The 23803-nt window shown below is 41.9% G+C and overlaps 1 protein-coding gene across 1 annotated transcript in view; it reads right to left on the bottom strand.

The window, feature by feature from the left end:
- The window catches only part of LOC133413345 (amyloid-beta A4 precursor protein-binding family A member 1-like), a 27149-nt gene extending 3346 nt beyond the window's left edge, over nt 1–23803 (bottom strand). Inside the window, exons 1-12 of the mRNA XM_061697600.1 lie at nt 23675–23803; nt 23393–23566; nt 6462–8219; nt 5612–5881; nt 5485–5524; nt 4798–4943; nt 2977–3009; nt 2713–2799; nt 2424–2624; nt 1454–1633; nt 493–705; nt 293–412 (exon numbers count right to left, since the gene is read on the bottom strand). Of these exons, the coding sequence (XP_061553584.1) occupies nt 293–412; nt 493–705; nt 1454–1633; nt 2424–2624; nt 2713–2799; nt 2977–3009; nt 4798–4943; nt 5485–5524; nt 5612–5881; nt 6462–8159 (2988 nt within the window). The 5' untranslated portion in view covers nt 8160–8219; nt 23393–23566; nt 23675–23803. The remainder of the gene's footprint in view (nt 1–292; nt 413–492; nt 706–1453; nt 1634–2423; nt 2625–2712; nt 2800–2976; nt 3010–4797; nt 4944–5484; nt 5525–5611; nt 5882–6461; nt 8220–23392; nt 23567–23674) is intronic.

Here is a 23803-nt window from a genome sequence, read left to right as displayed (position 1 = left end):
CTTACTACATCCTGTTTACAATTAGTGCTTTGTCTTTTCTCTTCGTTTCTCTCTCCCCTCTAGAAACTTTGTTCTGTTCTCTGACTCTCAATAAGCTTCAATTCTAATAGTAAGAAACCAGAGCGGAAGCTTAAACACTCCACTGTGACACAGTAAAACTGGTCTGGCATAAAAGGGATACACATCTTCAATTCTGCTTCACCTAAAAGCCAAACAGGACACACAAAAAAAAAAAAAAAAAAAAAAAAAAGACAGCCACTAAAGGTTATTTATTCTCTGCGTAGATACTCACAATGCCGTTCTGGACACTAAAGCCAAGTTGATATCTGAGATCCGGCCTGCGAATGAGCACCATGGTAACAGGAGGACACCGGACAATGTTCATCTTGATCCTGCACTGAGACTTTAGTCCCTGAAGGAAAACGGAGTTAGTTTAGCCAGTAGAAAGAAGGACATTCGAAGAGTCCGAGAAATCGGAATTAGCCACCGTACCTTGATGATGCTCTGGCAGGTGCTGAGCGGTAAACCCACTAGGCTGGTGCCGTTGACGGTCATGATCTGGTCACCGATGTTGAGTCGACCGGACTTCCCAGCGGGACCGGCGTGCATCATACTGGCGATGATGACGGTGGGGAGGATGGACCCCCAGCCTGATTCCACTATCACCACACCCAGAATCTCCCCCTTCTGCTTCTCTATGTAAACCTGAGGGCAAGGAAATAAGCTTGCAACAACAGCTTGCAAAGTGATAGCATGAATATGGACCAGGTTTGGGACGCATTTCCTTTCACAAACACTTTTTTTTTTTTTTTTTGAAACAATACAGTGAGTCCTTGGTTTATGACGGTCCAGACGTTCAACATTTCCAGGTTACAATTTAAATTGGACGAGGCAGACAATAAATGCACACTCAGTTACCGTCATACATAGCCTACTGTTTTTAATCGGATTGTTTTACATTCATGGCATAGAAGTGTTTTTCATACAAATATTTAATGTAATTATGACTTCACTACTGTGTTACTGTAGGTTAGCGATAATCTAGGATGCGTTCTGATTTACAAATTAAAGTTACGTTGCGACCACAGGAACAGAACTCCATCATAAACGGAGTAATTTTCGTCATTCAAAAATATGATTATTTTAATAATAATAATACACCAGAATAATATATTTTGCTGCCAATAAGGACTATTTCCTTATATTGGTATTCATTTTCTTTGCTGACTGGCAGCAAGTAATAACAAAATTCCATTGTATCTATCGCATCCATTTCAACATTTTGACTTGTCCGACAAAAGGTTGTGAGCAGACATGATCACTTATTGATTATTTTTCGTATATTGATGTTATGGGAAACGACTTTCCTAATGCAGTGAGCGGAAAAAGTTTGAGGAACCCAGGAGAGCGTCAGAGACCGCTGCACTCTGCCGCCACCTGCTGGTGGACTTACATCTCTACAGTTCTCAGACTTGGAGAAGTGGATGAGGTCGTCGTTGTACATGTCCTGAGTGTTGAGTAGGTCGCTGTACTCCCTTTGACTCAGATCCTCGGGGTCGATGCCGTTGGCCCTGAGGAACTCCTGATAGGCCACGCTGAAGGACTGACCAATGGACTGAGCAATCAGCTGGGCCTGAAGAAAAGATGAGGACATTTTCATCCTGAGGAAAAAAATCCGCAGTTTCTTTGCCAGTGATTGTACTTCTATCTGCTATGGTCAAGTGTAAAACGCCTTTACTGTACTTACCAGTAAGTCGATTTTTCAGCAGCCTACATTTAAATACATGAACCCATACTTGTTTACTCCTCGATGAAAATATGTTCGTACTTTTTTCACCTCTGTGAGGTAAAGAAAATGTAACTACAGAGAAGTAACATCAACTGCGGCTGAGATCTTAAATGATTGGGGTCTTAAAAGGAGAACAAAAAAACAGGAAAGCAGCAACATAGAGGAACGTGAACCAGGGGACATTAATGACGATGACGCAATAGACTTGTAGAAGCAACCTTATTTAAGAGACATTATTTCGGTGTTGTCGGCATAAGAATGAGTCGTGGTGAATAGTTTGTCTGTTGCCAGCCTGCAAAAACCACAAGCATGTAACTAGGTAATGTGTATTTTTTTCCCCCCAGTTTGTTATCATGAAGTAAATTGTAAAATGTAAAACAGTAACTTATGTTGAATTCAAGTTTGCAGTAAGTCACGGGCAACAGTGATGCAGTAAGTTACTCAAAAAACCCTAGGAAATGTCTTAACAGTGTAGTTTATCAAAAAGTGGTCATTGACTGCGTGTCTATTCTACAAATGGTTATCTATTCCTTTTACCATAAAATCATCTTGAAAAGCGAAACAATTCAAATTTAAAAGTGTAGCGAACAGAGCCCATGTGACGATGGCACCAAATGGCAAAGCGATGACTCACATCTTCGGACTCAAAGACGTGACAGATCATCCTGTAGAGCCTTCTGTCATCATTGGACATGGTGGTTTGCTCAGCTGTCTGGTCCAAGTTTTCCTGTGCACTGCGGGAACGGACCATCTTCCCCCGTGCCATCAAGACCACCATGTTGCCAATGTCGGCTATATAGGAGATGGTCCTCAGCGGCAAATCCATTAAAGACTCCTGGCCCACAAAAACGTACATGATAATGTTCAGTAAAATGTCTTATTAAAAGTTTCTGAGTACGACAATAACATGGTTATTTCTCTACCTGAGTATCTGCATTGAGGACTTTGATTCTTTGCGTGGACATGAAAAGATCCACCTCAGCAGTACATGGAGTCTCACTGTCAGGACTCTGCAGAGAAACATCAACATAGACAAGAAGCGATAAAAGAATAAAGGAGAAAATATGTCAATCATTTACTTACATTGCCAAGTTCAAATGAAGAGACAACTGTAAAATCTGAATTAGCTATGTGACATTTCAACACAAACTTCAATTTTCCACAAAAACAGATGAGAGACAACTGACCTTTTTCCTGTTCTTTGCCTGCTTCTGAGCTGCCTGTAGAGATATAGAGCACAACTCAGAGACCAATATCCATCCATGCATCCATCCATTTTCTGTACCGCTTTATCCTCACAAGGGTCGCGGGTGCGCTGGAGCCCATCCCAGCAATCTTCGGGCGTGAGGCGGCGGGGTGCACCCTGAACTGGTCGCCAGCCAATCGCAGGGCACATAGAAACAAACAACCATTCGCGCACACATTCACACCTAAGAGCAATTTAGAGTTTCCAATCAACCTATCACGCATGTTTTGGAGATGTGGGAGGAAACCGCAGTGCCCGGAGAAAACCCACGCAGCCAAGGGGAGAACAGGACGGGGCCGGGATTTGAACCCCGGTCCTCAAAACTGCAAGGCAGATGTGCTAACCAGTCGATGACCGTGCCGCCGAGACCGATATCTTATAATTGAATTCATTCATTCACTTTTTACCGCATAACCCCTCGGCCTTGCACTGACCCTAGAAAAGCACCTTATTCGGAATGGAGTGTTACTGTCACGCTAAATGTTATCGGTTTGAAGTTGTATTTTTTGCGAGGCCGTGGGGGTGTGCCCGCTATGAGTAGCCACGAGTGCACGGCAAGTGTTTGACACCTTGTCAGTCACACCTTCTGTCTCCAATTGGTTGTTTTTGCTTGGGTGCAGTGGTTCCTTGTAAATTAAATGAGAAGCACAAGATGGGGCCACATTCTTTGTTTTCTTCCCCCCCCACATCATTTTAATCATGTCTTACTGTCAAGTCATACTGACAGTTTTGGAAAGGGATATGAAGTTAAGCCAACTAATCATACAATATTACCGGTATTTGAGTTAAATTATTATTATTTTATTTTTTTTAAATATGAACTTTTTCCAGGCACAAGCTACACATGCAATATATTGCACCACTAACTGTGCTGCCCCTTCTAATGTGCATGCCTTAGCTTGACAGTGACTGTAATGTGACCTGGGTTGAGTTGTGGCAGATAATCTCATGAAGCAGACCGTCAGCAAAGTTAAACTACAACAGTTCTAATTGTTTCAACAGAGAGACTATATGGCTGTGAGTATTGTTGAAAGTTCTATTTGTATGTGTCGGTGTGGCATTTATGCTGAAGTTGTTTAAAATTATCACAATAGCGATGCTAATTTCTCTTAGCCCATCCATCGCATTTTCCATTGTATGTTAGCATTGAGCTAGAAGACTTACTGTATGATCGGGTATTGATAATGGAAGTGATGTTGTATTGAAAGTACTTTGAATAAACATTGATGACAAATAAGTGACAAGGGAAAAGTATGAGAGAAAACAAAAATCACCAACTTTACACTAGGGAATAAACAAGTGGAAACAGCACAAAGTAACACAGGAGCAAAGCGAGTTCCACAACTAAATATGCAAAACATAAATCATACGTTACATTTTTGGCATGATGCGATATATAATTTGGGTGATTGCTTGAGCAGATCTGAATATTTGAATGTGTGATAATTGTGATTTGATTTTTAAAAATGTGAACAGTCCAACATGGAGCTCATTGAAAAATTCATGCGCAAAGTTAAAGGGAAGCTAAGAATAGTGAATGTGATGCTCTTGAGATCAGGAAAATCAGCAAATTAACTACATTTCTCTTGAAGCCGCGGGTGTAGAATTTGGGTGGAAAAAGGGTCTTTATAGTGACTTATTGGCTCGACTATCATTTTGATCAAAGTATTTGTATTTGATAAAGGCAGGGGTGTGTTCCTGAACGGCCTCAATGTCCTGCTGTTGCAACAAAACTAATCCTAACAAAACTCGGTGTCCTTACCCGCACTCTGTTCATGGCTTCTTGTGCCTGTTGCATGCGGGCGCTCTTTGTGGGTGTCCTTTCTGACAGCAGGTGGGTGCAGCCCAGGTATGTTGCAGCAAAGATGATGCCATCAATAAGGTCATCGGGGTCGCATGGTCCCGGGACTACACAGATGAAGTGTACTCATTAGGCATAAGCATGCATACAGTACATGCTCGACACTGAATGGACAAAAGCAATGGGGCACTTTGCATGACATCTGAAGGCAATGAAGTACAAAGATTGCTTAGCTCATATTGTCTGTTGTATTCTATCCCAAATCTGTTGCATAGGATTCGGGTCAGGGCTCTAAAGTGCTTCCACAACAAACTCATACAACCATTGCTTTATGGCTCTTGCTTTGTGCAACCCAAAACACAAAGTTGAAGAGGTACGTCCCAACCCAAACAAGCTATGTAAAAAAATAGGGAAGTGTCCAACATATACAGTATATTGGTATTTTTTTGGTACACATACATAAACAGTACAAACCTAAAACGGTAGAAATGTTGTGTATTGTTATTATAATGCATGCATAAAGTTTGTGTCCATGTGCGTGTATAAGCATATTTGTGCGTACGGGTGTGTGTGTGTGTGTGTGTGTGCGTGCGTGCGTGTGTGTTTGTTCTGACAAACGTGTGGAGCTGAGCATAAGTGTATACTCACCATCCACAAATGTGGGAAATTGAGGAAGAGATCTGCAAATCTATAAAAAGATTTTGAAAAAAACTTACATTAACAACTGAAATATTTGATATGGAAGGGCTTGTCTTTTAATGATTTAAGGGGTCACCTCTTGGACAGGCGGCTGCTGCGAAGGGGGCTGGACCCCATGTCGTGGATGCTGTTGATTCTGTTGATGATGCTGCTGTTGGTGTGGTTGATTAGGCTGCACATATGGGTGCGGTTGCACTGCGGCATCCCTTTGACTGGACTGGCGGCTTTGGGGCTGATGCTCGCCATATTGTTGGGAATGGAGTGCTCTGGGCGTCTCGACATTCAGCGGACTTCCAGACTCCTGATCTGACATAGATGCATTCTGGGATGGAGACCTGGACGCCAACTGGGGGAGGGACAAAGGGAAAGAATGTGGAAGGAAACATAAGGAAGAAATAGAGTTTATAAATCAGAATAAACACTCACTTCAATGAATCAAAGACCATGTTGAATGACAATCCAAATTTCTTGTAAAAACGTGGGTCTGCTTAAAGGGCTACCAAACAAGCAGTAGTTGAACTATATGTGGAGTGATTTACGTTATTCGTCCTTATGTTTCAGGCTTTTTAATTTGACCAAAATACCGGAGAATCATCCATCCACCCACATTCTAAACTATTTCAGTTCAGAGTCACCAGAAAGCTGGCCTGATAGAGGGTCAGAGACCTCTCGTCAATCAAAGGACTGATACTGGACAGAGACAGACAGCCAGTCAAACTTACATTCAAGTAGTCAGTTAGGGGGTCGTCAAATAAACATGCTCTGTGTGTGTTTTTGTTTTGGTTTTTTTCACAGCGGGAGGAAGCTGGAGTTGCCACAGAGACCCAACACAACCACAAGGACGACAAGGTTCACTAAGACTGAAACCTATTGAGGCAAAAGGCTCATTACAATAATACTATTTGAAAAATAAGGGTCATACTTACATGGCCTGCCATCATCTGTTGTGGGTCGACCTCCTCTGTAGGGCTCATCTCTTGTCTCATTACCCAAATGGGCTCCACAGGCTGGTCAGGTGTATAGGGGGACCGTATCGTCTTGGTCTTAACCTCCTCAATGGCCTCCCTAATGTCTTTTATTACGAGGCTGATGGCGTCTCCTGGAAACTTTGTACCTTCCTCTGATGGAAGACCAACCTCATCCTTGGTATCTCCTGCGCCGCTCTGCACAGATGATGGATGTTTTGTCCGTGTATCTGCTTGTCTAGGTACATGCCTAAAACTTTTCTGGATGGGACTTTGATTAGCACTGCCCCCCTCTCCATCAGACTGACCGTCATAGTGGTGCAGCCTACAGCCGACGGAGCTATCCACTTGGGAAGGATGGGTACCTCTGTCTTTGCCCCGCCTTGGTGCATGATTGGAGCCCTGGATAGGGGAGGATTTTTGGACATTCTCCAGTCTATGGCTGGTAAATGGCTCCCGGTGGGACACCTGCTGGGCCTCGTATGGCTCAGACTTCTGACGAGACTGTGTGTGAGGTTCTCTGAGTGCTTCAGAATAGGAGGTCTTAAGTGGTTCTGGAAAGGATTTGGGATGGGATTTTGTCTCTGAATGATCAACCAGCTCCACATAAGACTTTTGGTGTGACTCTGTATAAAAGTCTGCATAGGTTTTGGGATAATATTCCAAAGGTGATTCAGAGCACTCGTCGTCGTCGTCTTCAGGCAGCAGGTCATTGTCGGGCAGAGGGCTCATACTGGCTTCCTCGCTGAAGTGGTCCAGCTGCGGAAAAAGTGGTGCATCGGGGGACGATGGTGGAGTAGGGGACTGGAGTGGCGGAGGGCTGTGGAGAGGTCCATCGTTACTAAGTGAGGCAGCACTTTCTGTGTCTGAGCAGAGATCAGTGATTTCACTTCCCTGAGCTTCAACATCTACAACATCACCATCCATATCTTCCTCCTGTTTTTTCACCTCCTTGTCTCCAAAAACCTCTGCTCCTTCTTGGACTGCCTGTACGTCTTCATGGGTGCAGCAAGAGTGATCTGTGGTTGAGTGTTCATTTGCTCCATTCTCAGCTGGTCCTTGTTCTTCATTCTCCTTAACTTCTTCAGGTGGGTGAGTCAGGTGGGGAGATCCTCTGTCCTGTGAATGTTCCTTAGAAGGACCATCTTTAATGTCTTGCTGCACTTGACCTTCTATGTGGTCTGAAACAGATAAAGATTCCTGTACCTCCTTGATTAGTGGCCTCTGTCTTTGACCTTTAAGTCTTGGATTTGGGTCACCACGACGGCGGTAACGGGTGACAGCGGGCCGGAGCTGCTGGACAGGACGTGGTTCAGTGTCTTGAATTTCATGGGAGGGAACAGCCTCTGGGACAGAACCGGGGAAATTAGCCTGACTTTGGCCTTGCGCTTGTACTGATGGCGGACGCCGGCGTTGGCGTTGTGAACCACCGTGACCTGTAGGTGGGTGGTGATGATAAGGAGGTTGATGAGGATGGTGATGAAGGTGGGAATTCAACTCTCCATCCGGACTGAGGATCTGACATGGCCTCCAGGGTCGACGTACAGGAGGTTCTCCAGACACTGAGCCATTATTCTGCCGAGTCCTCTGAGAAACGGAGGCGACAGGGCTTTCTTCATCCACTTCCCCACTGCACTCTTCTGGATACTTATGGCTCATTTTATAGAGGTAATCTGACTCCAATTTTTAAAACATAGTCCTTTAACCTACATGGAAACCCTTCAGACACAGATACAGAGGACAATATAAACAAATGATCATACAAGTGCAAGGAAAGGTTCAAAAGAGAACAAAGATTCAGGGCTCTATTTAATAAATAGCGGGAATTCAGTGCTTCGCTAGGCGTAACTGTGAGGAAGCGGGCTAGACCCGGTTTTGGTAATTTTGTGAACCGGCATGCGCCCAACGCATTTAAAAGTTGGATGTCTGTGCTGGTTTGGACATCATCACAACCAACCTCAATCCTGTCCAATCGAAGAGGCTTCTCTCATCCATTAAAAAGTGGCGCAATCATCTTGCACGGACGCATCTCTCGGTGCATGACTGGATCATTGCACTTTAGCGGGTACGCTTATTAAATACAGAATGAGATGAGAAAACAGCTAGTGACTTAAATATGTCCCTTCCAACGATCATTTATATGCCTGCCCCCCCAGTAGGCAAATGTTTAGAAGGACATTTGGACATCAATATCTCACTCCTCCATGGGCAATCCCTCTGGCACTTGCATGAAAATCAAGATTCACCAGTTTTTATGCTGAAAAGCAGCTACGCCGTCAATGAAAATAGAGCCCTGAAGATGTGAGAATTTGGAAAAGTGCATCAGATTACAACACACACACACACATACGCACACACACAATTGGGTAGTGTAATTTAAAAAGTAAGAGACATTATGTTGCTTTTCTTTCCTGCCAGCTTCTATCAATGATGCTATAGAAAAGTGCTTCAGAAGTGCTTCTTCTTTTTCGCAAGAAAAATACATCCACTGGGACTGGTTTGGTTTCTCACTGCACTTCCGGCCACTTTAACGCAGCTGCCAGCAGCTGGCAGAACGAGAGGAGACCAAAGGTCAAAGAGGAGTCAGGGTTGGAAGACGAAGGGATATTTTACGGATATTGGATAAGAGCTGACACAGAGCGATGGATAGACCAGTGATCTGAATAATAAGGGTCCTGGGAGTTACAGGGCCAGTTGTGATGCTAACTAAATATGATGAGGCTATCAGGGTATCCATCAGTTATTTCCTGTGGCAGCCTTTGCTGTGTATCGTACTGTTAGAGTACACATAGAATATAATCTTACTCATGAACGAAAACCAGAAAAGGACAGAATGTGCAAACTAATTGCACGGAACAACATGGCTAGAGCTTACCTTATTAATCGTTGTTTAAAATATTCCACTCCAGAGGGGTTTATGATCTATCTGTCTGATAGTACATCTCATTGTTATTTCTTACAAAGTATTATGCCAACCATTTACCTAATATACCAACAGGAACTGACAATGGAAAAAACGAATAATCAGTATGCAATATACAGTACATATATTGCTTTATGTGTGTAAAAGGACTAGCGATGGCCATTCGAAGAAAAGTAAAATCATTGATCACTTATGGGGAAATTTAAAATTAGTTGATTAACTGTTTTTTAATATAATTTTATTGGAGAATCAAACAATCTGATTGTTCTTAACACCTCTTTCAATGACAGTGTTATGTTGAGTAGAATAAAGATGTCAGAAGAAGTTGAAGAGTTCCAACACAAAAGCCAACAAGCACCATGTAGACACAAATAGAGCCACGTCTCCTGGCAGATTGCCTATCACAGCATTGATCGATGGTGCATTTCCTAACCCTACAAATCCTAACAACTACAATGTAAAACTTTCATTGCAGGAAAGAACAAGTGCCATACGTATTTTGCTGCAGGTACCGTCATTTCCATTGAAGCCAATCTTGAGCCAATACATATTATGTCACCACAAACCCGTCACGTGAGTTCTCAAACATGTCTGTGGCCGTTCTACTTTGTTTAGTCGCTGCTATTACAGCTTTGATTGCGCTTGAAAGTGAGCCTAAAATAAGACAATCGCGTGGACCAGTCCAAAAGAGATGATGTCACGAAACTCATCGGTGTAGTGACGTGTCGGTTATGAACGATCCTGTCTTTCACTTCAAAGACGTTTTTGAAAGACGATCGACGGGATCCGGCTACTTAACGGGATCGGATTTGTTTTTTTTCTCATCTTTTTTCAGTTTCACAAACAACCTGCATTGGGCATATGCATACTCTTCATCCATTACTTATCAGGGCTGCTGTTTCAGCACCCTGAATCCAGCCCGTGTGTGTGTGTGTCATGAGTGCTTTGCAGGGTTGACGTGTTGGAGTCTAGCAGCTGCACCTTGTCATCCTAATTGCACCTGACTGCTCTTAAGACGCTGTGGGACTCCAACTTGTCGCCAGACTATCAACGCTCAATGTCGAGTTCGTAGCCTGGCCACCTTGTCTATATTTTTGCTTCCTGAAGACCTCGTGAGTTACCTCTACCTAATTCTTGTTCTTTGTCCCCAGTCTGTCATGTGGCCTTGCTCCCTGGAAACCAGTGCTCACCTCTTGCGGCCCACCGACAACACGGACTCCTACCCTGCCAGACCGGTCCTCGTTGGAACCCTGCCAATCTCGGATTTAATTCTCGGAGTTCCTTTGTTCGTTTCCGAGCTGCAATAAACCGTTATTCACAATCTCACCTCCCTGTCCTCTCTGCATCGGGGTCCAACTTGCAACCTGAATCCTGACATTACTTCAGTTAGAGGAAAAAAAGACAAGCAAGGGAACCTGCTGTTAATGAATGTACAAGTGTGTCTAGTGTCTACTGCGACTGTTGCTGCGCATACAACAGTTCTATTTAGCAATCTATATGATTTTTTTTTTCAATTGTTAAAGAAATATGAATAATGCATATTCAATATGTATTTTTGAAATCAGTAATTCATCCATTCATCCATTTTCTGAGCCGCTTATCCTCACAATGGTCACGGGAGTGCTGGGGCCTATTTCAGCTATCTTCAGGCAGGAGGCGGGGTACACCCTGAACTGCTTGCCAGCCAATCGCAAGGCACATAGAAACAAACAACCATTCGCACTCACATTCACACCTACGGGCAATTTAGAGTTGTCAATTAACCTACCGTGCATGTTTTTGGGATGTGGGAGGAAGCCGGAGTGCCCGGAGAAAACCCACGCAGGGGAGAACATGCAAACTCCACACAGGCGGGGCCGGGGATTGAACCCCAGTCCTCAGAACTGCGAGGCAGACGGTCTAACCAGTCGTCCACCGTGCTGCCTCAGTAATTCATTTTACTCAGAATTTCGTAATAAAGTTGAAGCAACAAAGAAATAGAGGGTCCACTTGGCAGTTGAAAGAGCAGAGCCTAAAGAAGTGGCTCTTAAAAAGAGCAGATTCCCATTACTGATTAGGTGAGACTGATGTTGGTGATCAGGTCCGTAGATTCAACGATAAAAGCCTTCGTTTCTGCTGGTCGCAGGATTTTGAGGTGAGCGGCAAAGAAAGAAGATACTTGAGTCTGTGCAATCAATGTAATCAATCAATCAAGGGGAGGCGGCATGGTGAACGACTGGTTAGCACATCTGCCTCACAGTTCTGAGTACCGGGGTTCAAATCCCGGCCCCGCCTGTGTGGAGTTTGCATGTTCTCCCCGTGCCTGTGTGGGTTTTCTCCGAGCACTCCGGTTTACTCCCACATCCCAACAACAATGTAATGCCCATCACCAAAAGGTACTGTAATCGTACTGTAAAAAACAAACAGAAAAGGGACATAGCAAACCCAGATGGTCAGTATGGTCCCAAAAGTTTATTTTGTAATCTGACCACAAACCCCAACTGCCAGGTTTGACTGGGAGGGTGCTGGATGATCCTCTCTGCACAGTTTGCACGGTAGACGCCAGGCGCCTTGGAGAGAGGCTCAGCAAGGAGGACTTGGCCTAACTGCAGATGGCCCAGTAGAGCGGCGGTATATCTGCAGAGCCTTGAGCAGAGTGCTACACTTCCATCTGTCAGGGTGCAGTGAAAGCTGCAGTGTCGGAGATTTGCTAACCCATTAACTCACTAATCCACTCCTGACAAACACACACTGACAACGACACACGTGCTACGTGGGCATATAAGAACCTTGAGCTACAGTATCATACACACTGTCAATAACAAGGTAATATTTACATTTTGAGACACAATTAGGCTTTCATTTCACTCCCCTGACACAAGCAAATCAGTTACAGAAATGTGAAATTGGTTGTCTAATAAAAGCCATGTGAAGTGAATGAGCGTCAAGTGACATCCGCTGCTTTGTAGAAATTCTAAAATTGAAATTGATCACCTATTGCTTAACTCCTGGTAATTTTATGTTCCAAACGTCTTTGTATTTTTATCTAGTTAACAGTGCAACTGATACAGTTAACAAGAGAGCAAAATGCATCTCTTTAAAAAAAATAAATACATGTACAAATTAAAAATACATAGTGAGGAATTGTTTTAGATTAAAATACAAGGAATAAAAACGTATACATATTTTGAAAATCGTAATCTCCACTTAATACAAAAATTACTCATACTCTGAATACCCATCAATTTTCACTTGTTAAATGAGTTGCTGAAAATGACAAAAGAAAGGAAAAGACAATAAAATGGGCTCAGAGACAGTAATTATATATATATATATATATATATATATATATATATATATGTATATATATATATATATACACATCTATACATAAAATGGTGTTTTGACTACATTTTGACGAAATCATGTTAGAGACATGTCCAAAATGATTCATGCTATTTCTTAAACTCAAATATTTTCTACACTTAGTAATCATCATCATCATCATCAGCCATTTTCTATCCACTGCAGGATGAAGGTCTCTTATTCACATTTCCAACTCCTACGGCAGTTTGCAATTTGTTGCCAGTTTATTCCGGCGTGTTTAATAATTTCATCTATCCGTCTACTTTTAGGTCTACGCCGTGGCCGCTTTATGTCCAGTGGTATCCGATGGATAGTTTCTGTGGTCCACCTTTTGTCAACTATTCGGGCAATGTGGCCTACTCATTTCCATTTTAGGCTTTTTATTTTTTTTGAATGACCACGGTAACTCAGGTCTGCTGTCTTATCCAACTGCATTTTTTTCGAGTCGTGAATGCTTATTTTCAACATTTGACGTTCCACGTTCCTTTGGGTTACACGGAGCCTTTGTATAACTTTGGCATTTGTAGTCCAAGTTTCACTACCGTAGGTGAGGACTGGTAAAATACATTGATCGTAAACTTTTCTTTTCAAGCAAATGGGAAGATTGTTCTTATACACTAAGCCTTCCATCAGCCTACCAGGCAAGCTTTATGCAGCGTTCAACTGAAGTGCTTGTATTTCCATCCATTGTTACAAGTTGGCCTAAATAGATGAAGTTGTCGACGACGTCTAGGACATAGTCATCCATTTTATCTTTTTGTGGACAGTAACGACTTCATTGAGTTTGATTCCAATTCGTTTGTCCAATATCTTTGCAAATACTTTATAAATCGTTGAGAGGAGGCTTTTTGGGGCGATAATTTCTTAGGTCAATTTTATCGCCTGATTTATGTAGCAAAATGATTTATTTATTTCCATGTCGCTGGAACTTCTTGCAAGTCCAAGCAGCGTTGAAATCGTTTTACAATGATCTTATTAAGTTCGGCCTTACGTTTACCGGCCTTAAGTGAACTAATAGTGATTTTAACCTCTTCATTCAGGTTACATGGAACTGGACCTACTTCTAGCTTTCCAGTAATCATTCGTTGAGGGTATAGTGGTGTATAGGTTTGTATAAAATTCTTTCTCTCGCGGCAGCGACATATCGTTCCTTTTTCATGAAGTTGAAAGTAGCTTTAGATATTCTTGATGTTGTCATCTTTGTCGTTGATGGCGCTACTTTGTGTGCAGTTTCAACCATGCCGTTTACAATTTAGTCGTTGTGTGTTGACAAATCTTTGTCTTCCTGCGATAGAAGAGCTTTAAAGCGATTAGCCAAACGTGCAACCCCAATTCCAATGAAGTTGGGACGTTGTGTTGAACATAAATAAAAACAGAATACAATGATTTGCAAATCATGTTCGACCTATATTTAATTGAATACACTACAAAGACAAGATATTTAATGTTCAAACCAATAAACTTTATTGTTTTTAGCAAATAATCATTAACTTAGAATTTTATGGCTGCAACACGTTCCCAAAAAGCTGGGACAGGGTCATGTTTACCATTGTGTTACATCACCTTTTCTTTTAACAACATTCAATAAACGTTTGGGTAATGAGGACACTAATTGTGGAAGCTTTATAGGTGGAATTCTTTCCCATTCTTGCTTGATGTACAGCTTCTCCGTTGTCGTATTTTACGCTTCATAATGCGTCACACATTTTCAATGGGAGACAGGTCTGGACTGCAGGCAGGCCAGTCTAGTATCCGCACTCTTTTACGACAAAGCCACGCTGTTGTAACACATGCAGAATGTGGTTTGGCATTGTCTTGCTGAAATAAGCAGGGGCGTCCATGAAAAATACGTTGCTTGGATGGCAGCATATGTTTCTCCAAAACCTGTATGTACCTTTCAGCATTAATGGTGTCTTCACAGATGTGTAAGTTACACATGCCACTGGCACTAACACAGCCCCATACCATTACAGATGCTGGCTTTTGAACATTGCGTCAATAACAGTCCGGATGGTTCTTTTCCTCTTTGGCACGACGTCAACAATTTCAAAAAACTATTTTAAATGTGGACTTGTCGGACCACAGAACACTTTTCCACTTTGCATTAGTCCATCTTAGATGAGCTCGGGCCCAGAGAAGCCGGCGGCGTTTCTGGGAGTTGTTGATAAATGGCTTTTGCTTTGCATAGTAGAGTTTGGAGTTGCACTTACGGATCTAGCGCCAAACTGTATTTACTGACATTGGTTTTCTGAAGTGTTTCTGAGCCCATTTGGTGATATCCTTTACACATTGATGTCAGTTTTTGATGCAGTGCCGCCTGAGGGCTCGAAGGTCACGGGCATTCAATGTTGGTTTTCGTCCTTGCCGCTTACATGCTGTGATTTCTCCAGATTCTCTGAACCTTTTGATGATATTATAGACCGTAGATCCCTAAATTCCTTGAAATTATACGTTGAGGAACATTGTCCTTAAACTGTTTGACTATTTTCTCAGGCACTTGTTCACAAAGAGGTGAACCTCGCCCCAACTTTGCTTGTGAATGACTGAGCAATTGAGGGAAGCTCCTTTTATACCCAATCATGGCACCCACCTGTTCCCAATTAGCTTGTTCACCTGTGGGATGTTCCAAACAAGTGTTTGATGAGCATTCCTCAACTTTCTCAGTCTTTTTGGCCACCTGTCCCAGCTTTTTTGAAACGTGTTACAGCCATAAAATCCAAAGTAATGATTATTTGCTAAAAACAAGTTTATCAGTTTGAACATTAAATAGATTGTCTTTGTAGTGTACTCAATTAAATATAGGTTGAACATGATTGGTAAAACATTGTATTATGTTTTTATTTATTTTTAATACAACATCCCAACTTCATTGGAATTGGGTTTGTATTTGAAACTTGTCATTTCTTTCTTGAATTAAGTTTAGATTGATAAGCTTGCTCTTCAGAAGTTTCTTTCGTTGAAGTTGGCAGTTGGTTTGCACTTTGATCCGAACCAATTTGTGGTCACTTCCAATGTCAAATTTGTTTAGGGCGGTGAAATCTTTAAATACCCCTTTGTCAATCGACAGGAATTAGTCTAGGATGGTAGTGTTACCTTTGGGGCTTTTCCATGTCCACTTTATGTTCAATTTCTAGTTAAAGAACGAATTTATAAAGTATAAGCCTTCTTGTTCAGCAAATTATATTAAGCGTTCTCCTCTTTCGTCTCTTGATCCCATTCCGTAGGATCCAATTGATTTCTCGCCAGAGTTAAGGCCAATCCTGGTATTAAAGTCACACATGACTATTCGAAATTTGCGCTTCGATTGACTATAAAGATTTGTAAAACGCTTCCACCTCATTGTGTGGCTGATGGTTGGCGCATATATTTGTATCAATTGAAGTGAGTAACGCTTTCCAATAGAGATTTATGTTGCGAGTTTGTCTGAAATACTTTTGACGCAGGTAACGTAATTGGCGATATGTTTATGAATAATGAAACCAACTCCATCATCACGTCCGCTTTCTGATCCTTTGTAATAAAATATTATTGAGAGCCATTATTGCAACATAGCTTTTCGATGTATTTCACAAAGTTCAACCTCTGCATCCTCCACTCTTACACCAACTCCCCTCATGTCTTCGCTCACATTTATCAACCTTCTTTTTGGTCTCCTGCCAGCTCTCTAGCCTGGCAGCTCCATCCTCTTTATCCTTCTACCAAGATGCTCACTCTCTGTACTCTGGAAACAAACCAACAAACTCTTCTCTATCTAACTTTGTCTCTACAATATTTAATCTTGGCTGAGCTAATTTCTAAACCTATCCAATCTGGTCACTTCGAGTGAGAACCTCAACATCTTAATTTCCGCCACCTCCAGCTCTGCTTCCTGGTGTCTCTTCACGACCACTGTCTCTCGTCCGTACATCATGGCTGGCCCCACCACGGTTTTATAAACATTGCCCTTCATCCCAGCAGAGACTCTTCGGTCACATAACACACCTGACACCTTCCTCCAACCTTTCCTACCTCCTTGGACCTATTTCTTCACTTCCTTACCACACTCCCCATTTTTCTGGACTGTTGACCCCAAGTATTTAAAGTCCTCCACCCTATTTTCTCCCTGTAGCCTCACTCTTCCCCCTCCACCTCTCTCATTTGTGCACATATATTATGTCCTACTTCGGCTAATCGTCATTCCTCTCCTTTCCAGTGCACGCCCGACACCTTTCTAAATGATCCTTCACCCGCTCCCTCCTTTCACTGCAGATCAAAATGTCATCTGCGAACATCATGCACCACGGGTATTCCAGTCTTATCTGCCTCATCTGCCAGCCTACCCATCAGCACTGCAAACAGGAAGGGGCTCAGACTCTGATCCCTGATGCAGTCCCACCTCCACCTTAAACTCCTCTGTCATACCTACAGTACACCTCACCACTGTTCTGCTGCCCTCATACATGTGCTGTACTATTCTAACATACTTTTCTCCCACTCTAGGCTTCCGCTTGCAGTACCACAGTTCCTCTCTGGGTACTGTGTCATAGGCTTTCTCTACATCTACAAAGACACAATGTAGCTCCTTCTGACCTTCTCTGTACTTCTCCATCAACAACTTCAAGTCAAATAATACATCTGTCGTACACTTTGTAGTCATGAAACCATCCTGTTCCTTGAAAATACTCACTTCTGTCCTGAGTCTAGCCTCCACTACTCTTTCCTATAACTTCACTGTGTGGCTCATCAAGTTTATTCCTTTATAGTTCCCAAAGCTCCGCACATCACCCTTGTTCCTAAAAATGGGCGCTAGCACACTTTTTCTCCATTCCTCAGGCATCTTCTCACCCACTAGAATTCTGTTGAACAAGCTGGTCAAAAACTCCATGGCCACCTCTCCTAGATACTTCCATACCTCCATAGGTACTGTATGTCATTAGACCAACTGCCTTTCCATTTTCCCGCCTCTTTAGCGTCTTTCTAACTTCCCCCTCACTAATCAATATCACTTCCTGGTCCACCACACTTGCCTCTTCTACTGTTCCTTCTCTCATTTTCCTCATTCATCAACTCCTCAAAGTATTGTTTCCATCTATCCAGCACACGACTGGAACCAGTCAACACATTTCCATTTCTATCCTTAATCACACTAACCTGCTACACATCCTTCATATCTATATCCCTCTGTCTGGCCAACCTGTATAGAGCTTTTTCTCCTTCTTTAGTGTCCAACCTTGCAAACATGTAATCCATATGCCTATTTTTTTTGGCCTTTGCCACCTTTACCTCCAATCTATGTTGCACCTCCATGTATTCCTTTCTCCTCTCCTCAGTCCTCTCAGATTCACACTTCTTCTCAACTAACCTATTTCCTTGTATGAGTTCCTGTACTTTGAGGTTCCACCACCAAGTATCCTTCTCCCCTTTCCTACCAGAAGATACATCAAGTACTCTCCTGCCTGTCTAACCTGATCACCTCGGCTGTCGTGGTCCACTCTTCTGGAAGCTCTTCCTGTCCACTGAGAGTCTGTCTCACCTCTTCTTGAAAAGCCGCACAACGCTCTTACTTTCTCAGCTTCCACCACGTGGTTCTCTGCTCTGCCTTGGTCTTCTTAATCTTCCTACCAACCACCAGAGTCATCTTACACATCACCATCCTATGCTGTGTAGCCACACTCCCCTACCACCACTTTACAGGCAGTAACCTCCTTCAGATTACATCATCTGCACAGGATGTAATCCACCTGCGTGCTTTTACCTCCGCTCTTGTATGTCACCCTATGTTCCTGACTCTTCTGGAATAAGGTGTCCATTACAACAATTTCCATCCTTTTTGCAAAGTCTACCACCATCTGTCCCTCCAAGTTCCTTTCCTGCATGCCAACTTACCCATCACTTCATCACCCATTTCCTTCTCCAACATGTCCATTACAATCTCCACCATGACTCTCTCTCTCTCTCTCTCTCTCTCTCTCTCTGGGATGTTCAGAATTACTTCATCTAGCTCCTTCCAGCATTTCTCTTTCACCTCTAGGTCACATCCTACCTGTGGGGCATAGCCACTAATTATTACATTCACAATTAACGCCCTCAGTTTCAACGTTCAGCATCATCACTCGATCTAACACTCTTTTCACCTCCGAGACATTCTTAGCTAACTCTTCCTTTAAAATAACCCCTACTCCATTTCTTTCCCCATCTCCACATGGTAAAATAATTTAAACCCTGCCTCTAAACTTCTTGCCTTACTGCCCTGCCACCTACTCTCCTGGATGCACAATAAATAAATCTTTCTCCTAATCATCATGTCAACCATCTCCCGAGCTTTTTCTGTCATACTCCTAACATTCAAAGCCTTACAGTTGTAGGCTCTGTGCTTTCCCCTTCTCTTTCTGCCTAAGAACCTGCTTTCCACCTCTCCTTCATCTTCATCTAACTTTTAGTCTCTTCATTCAAGTTAACTGATGAATAGAATGAACTTCATATAAATAAACATGCTGGTATAAAACATTTTAATTAGGACTGTCAAAGTTAAAGCGTTAACTCATGATTAATCACCAAAAAATTATTGCATTAATCATGTATTAACTCAGATAAATCACACAATTTATTTTGACCACAACACACCTTTATCTAAACTCCGGATGGATATCTAAAATGTGGTGCAGGTTGCTATAAGGTCAGTGATCAGGTTAGTGCTGACACTCCTGCAAAGATAAGTGAGGAGACTCCAACCGTTGTGCCCAGGGGCAAATTTTTGCTTCAAAAGTCATGCCGATGGGATTTCGAAAAAAAAAACAAAGGTAATTTTCATATAGTGCAGCGCTGAACTTTCTTTTCATCAAAGCACAACAAGTTTAAAATACCATCTCAAAGCAAGATGTGGTTCTATGTGTGGTATATTTAGCACCTGTGATTAATCACGATTGATCAAAATTCAAATGTGTTATTAATCTGATTAAGAAAATTAATCAATTGGCAAACCTAATTTTAATTAATAATTATCAGATTATATTTATATATTTTTTACAACATATACATTTTGGGGTTTTACTTTTTTTAAATGAATAATTATTTGCTCAATACTAGTTGATTAGCTTTCCTGAATCAGGTGACACTCTGCGATAGCAGCAATTGGCTCCTGTCTCTTGGCTGCTACAATGAGGTTGCTCCAATGGAAACATACTACTACTACTACTACTACTACTACTACTACCAAACGCACATGTATATAATAGAAGCATATACAACAATGTTTTTCTGCAACGGTGTCACAGAGTTAGTATTCAGTATTTCTAGGCAAGAGATTTTTATGATCATTCTCTTTCTTGTATTATCATATTTTCTTGCACGTGTCTCATTATTTAGACGTCTTGTTATTTACGATGAAATACTTAAACACTGTGGCGTCATGAATATTACATTGCATGCTGGGAACGAATATTACAGTACACTTAGACATTGATGCAAATTCTACAGTTATTTACCAAATACCATGCAGTAAAATACTGTAACGTGATTATACTTTATACACACACGATAACCAGAGAGTTATATATTGTTTTAAAATCAATGCTTTTATTCAGTGTGGTGCTGATGAGTCACACAAGGAAAATGGGAGCTCTTCTGGCTTGCAGAAGTAGGCCAAACTGAGTAACCACAAGGAAGTTCACACTTGTATCTAATGCAGTCGATAATTCACCAGGTAACATTTAGCTTAGCTACACTTAATGTACAGCTGAACTGACCGGGCTGTCTCTCTATCGCACACAACCCATGAAAACAAAGTGCAACATTAAAAGTAATGCGAGAGTTAAATAAGACACACATTCAACGAACTACGGGTAATATACATATTATTCATGTTACGTTAATCCTGATCGCTCGTGAACATTAAGCATTAACGTCTTTATTCTGGCAACAGTTCATTCAACATTTCATGCCGCAATGCATGATGACAGCCCCACGGCTTCAGCTACAAAATACAGTAACTCTCTGTGTGACATCAACCAGGATCCCACGATGCAGTGGAAATTGTAGTTAATTATTGTATAATCACTTTAAAGCATTTTACTGTATGATATGTGGTAAATAACTGTCGAATTTACAGGAATGTATAACAGTGTACTTAATCGGGAGTTGCAAATACTGTACTGCACTAACACGAAAATTATGAGGTATTAGAGGGGAAATACAATTGAAAACAATTAACTGATGAAGAAAAATTGTCAACCAGCAGATATTGTATTTAATAGCAGACTATACACCCTGCATTGCTCGCCAGTCAATCACAGGGCACACAAAAGAGACAGACTGAGGATTCACACTCAACATTTACACCAACAGTCTAACACTCTAATGCTGGCTACGTGAAAAGAATATTAAAATAAGACTCATCACCTAAAAAGGAACTTGTTTTTAGAAAATCTTCACTTTCAAGCTATTTTTTTTACTTGACATAAGTCGATAAATTGCCAGTGAAGTAACTTTTTTCGATAATAGGTCTTATTTTAAGTGTAATCTGATAAGCTTTGAGACTTCCACTAGAACTAAGACAAATATTCTAATATTCTTATTTGGAGTTGTGTACCGCCACACTATTGGTTATGAACTCCAACAGTTCTAATAAAATTTCAAGGAACATTCTATGGAATTTAGACAGTTGGATGGACAAAACAAGGATGTGTAATATAATCATCATCATGTTGGTCTCCAAAAAATAATATCTGATAGAGCCACGATTCATTCGTCTGACTTTCAATGCAAGCAGAGGAGTTTCAGTTCCTGCTCAGTGACTGTGTGAATGCGAGTACGAACGGTTGTCTGTCAAAATATACGCCCTGTGAGTGACTGGCAACCATTCCGGTGAGTAGTTTAGCACCCTAAACAGGATAAGCAGTTTAGAAAATGGATGGATGGAAATATAGACATTTTACAACCATGGTCTAACATCCGTCTGTCGTTTTTCCATACTGCTTGTCCGCATTAGGGTCACGAGTGAGCTGGAGCCGATGCGAGTTGGCTTTGGGCACATTCCAATCAGAGGTCACCTATAGACAAAGAACCATTCAACTCACATTCACACCGACGGGCAATATGGGGTCTTCAATTAGAAAGCACTTTGAAGAAACTTGCCGTACAGACGAAAAGATTTACAGTTTAAACCAGAAGTTTATAACATACACTATATAAAAATACACACATATTTTTCCTCACTGTCTGACATGAAATCAGAATAAACTTGTCCTGTTTTAGGTCAATTAGGATTACTCCAATTATTTCATAATTGGAGTAATAATAATAATAATAATCTTACTGTAATAATCTCACTGTATGTAAACTTTGGATGGAAAACAGTTCTGGGGAGGAAAGAAAACTCACATTATTATTGCATTTAGCAAATAGAAATAATTTTGGTAATCCTGATTGACCTAAAACAGAGTTTAGTCAGGAAAGTTTAGTCTGATTTCATGTCAGCGAGTGAGATAATAAAAAAAAAAAAAGCATATGGCTGTTTTTATATCGTGTATGTAAACTTGTATGTGTCATTTGGTTGGGTCTCTAAACAATATCATTGGGGTTTTTCTAACCCTGTGAAAAGAAGCACTTAGATACCACTCAAGTTTGTGGCGACACTGGCACAGGAGTCTATTTTTAATACTGTCATTTTTAGGCATAAACCCCTCTTCTATTTTACGTGGTGTAGGCTATGTACAGTATATGTCTGATATAGACCCATAGTGTGCCTTAATAAAGTTTATTATGAATTAACTTAACACGCATGTTTTTCCCAACTGAGAAGAAGCCAGAGTACCCTATGAAACCCCACGCAAGCAGGGGGGGAAACATGCAAACTCCACACAGAAAGTGATTTGAATCCCAAACCTCAGAACTCTAAGGTAGATGTGCAAACCGCTACTGCACCGTGCTGCCCATGGTCTAATATCTGTCCATCCATTTCCTATCCCGCTTATCTTTGGTGGTATAATAAATTAATATGAAAAATAATGCAAATATATAGGCCTAGTCAGTGTAGTCAAGTCAGTAATGGATAGGGCTTGCAATTTTAATTTGCTCTGTACGCACTCAAATGTGGATGTTTTTTTTTTTAACCATTTAATTATTGAGTGCATCATTCCTTCTTGCCCCTCCCTCTCTCACACACAAACACACACGCAGAGTCATGTTTCTTGCACCGTGTTTGCAAAATACCAACATAGCTCAAAAATCCATGAAACACATGCAATGGAATATGTCAAACTGTCGAGTGCTTCAGTCCCTTCCCATTGCCTTGAGGATTCGCTAACGTGCAGGGCTCAGCTAAGCCATTTATTTGGCAGCACGATGAGAATGAAGGAGCAGGGCATTAAAAAAATAATAATAATAAACTGACAGCGTATCCCAAACATAATGATGTTGTGTAATGAGATGCACTGTGAAATAACATGACACGATCTTTCCCGATGCCTAAAAGCACGATTCATCTCGGTCAAACGGTGAATGCAAATATTATGTAATAGAGGAACAATCTGTCACCTGTCTCGATGCGCCTCCGGACTCTTACATCCGGCCAGGTGTCGCCAAAACAACGATTTATATAAACATACAAACACGACGCAACACGACACACATTCAGCCACGGTGTTACCTGTGTGTCAGCCAGCGGAGGAGAGGTGCGGCTCCGGCCGTCTACATCCCTGCCTCCTCCTCCTCCTCCTCCTCCCCCCGGTGCCTGCTCGCTCGCTCGGCTTGCTACGGTTCGGTTCGTCCCTCCAGACGACGACAAGTTCTCGGGCTAAAGCAGAGAGCGGAGCCCCTCCTCCTGCGCGCTGACATCACAGCGGATTAGAGATGCACAAAGCGCCTTTCACAAGCGCTGCGGATGCTGACATGGTTCGTTGCAGTCGGCGGGGGGGGGGGGGGGGGCTACCTGACAGCATGGCATCATCATCCTCATCATCATCATCGTCCTCATCATCATCATCTTCATCGTCATCATCCTCATCATCATCGTCATAATCATCATCCTCGTCATCATCATCATCATCATCGTCGTCGT

Source organism: Phycodurus eques, chromosome 15 (genome assembly GCF_024500275.1).
Source record: "Phycodurus eques isolate BA_2022a chromosome 15, UOR_Pequ_1.1, whole genome shotgun sequence".
Taxonomy (NCBI): domain Eukaryota; kingdom Metazoa; phylum Chordata; class Actinopteri; order Syngnathiformes; family Syngnathidae; genus Phycodurus; species Phycodurus eques.
This window is presented reverse-complemented; position numbering and strand designations above follow the sequence as displayed.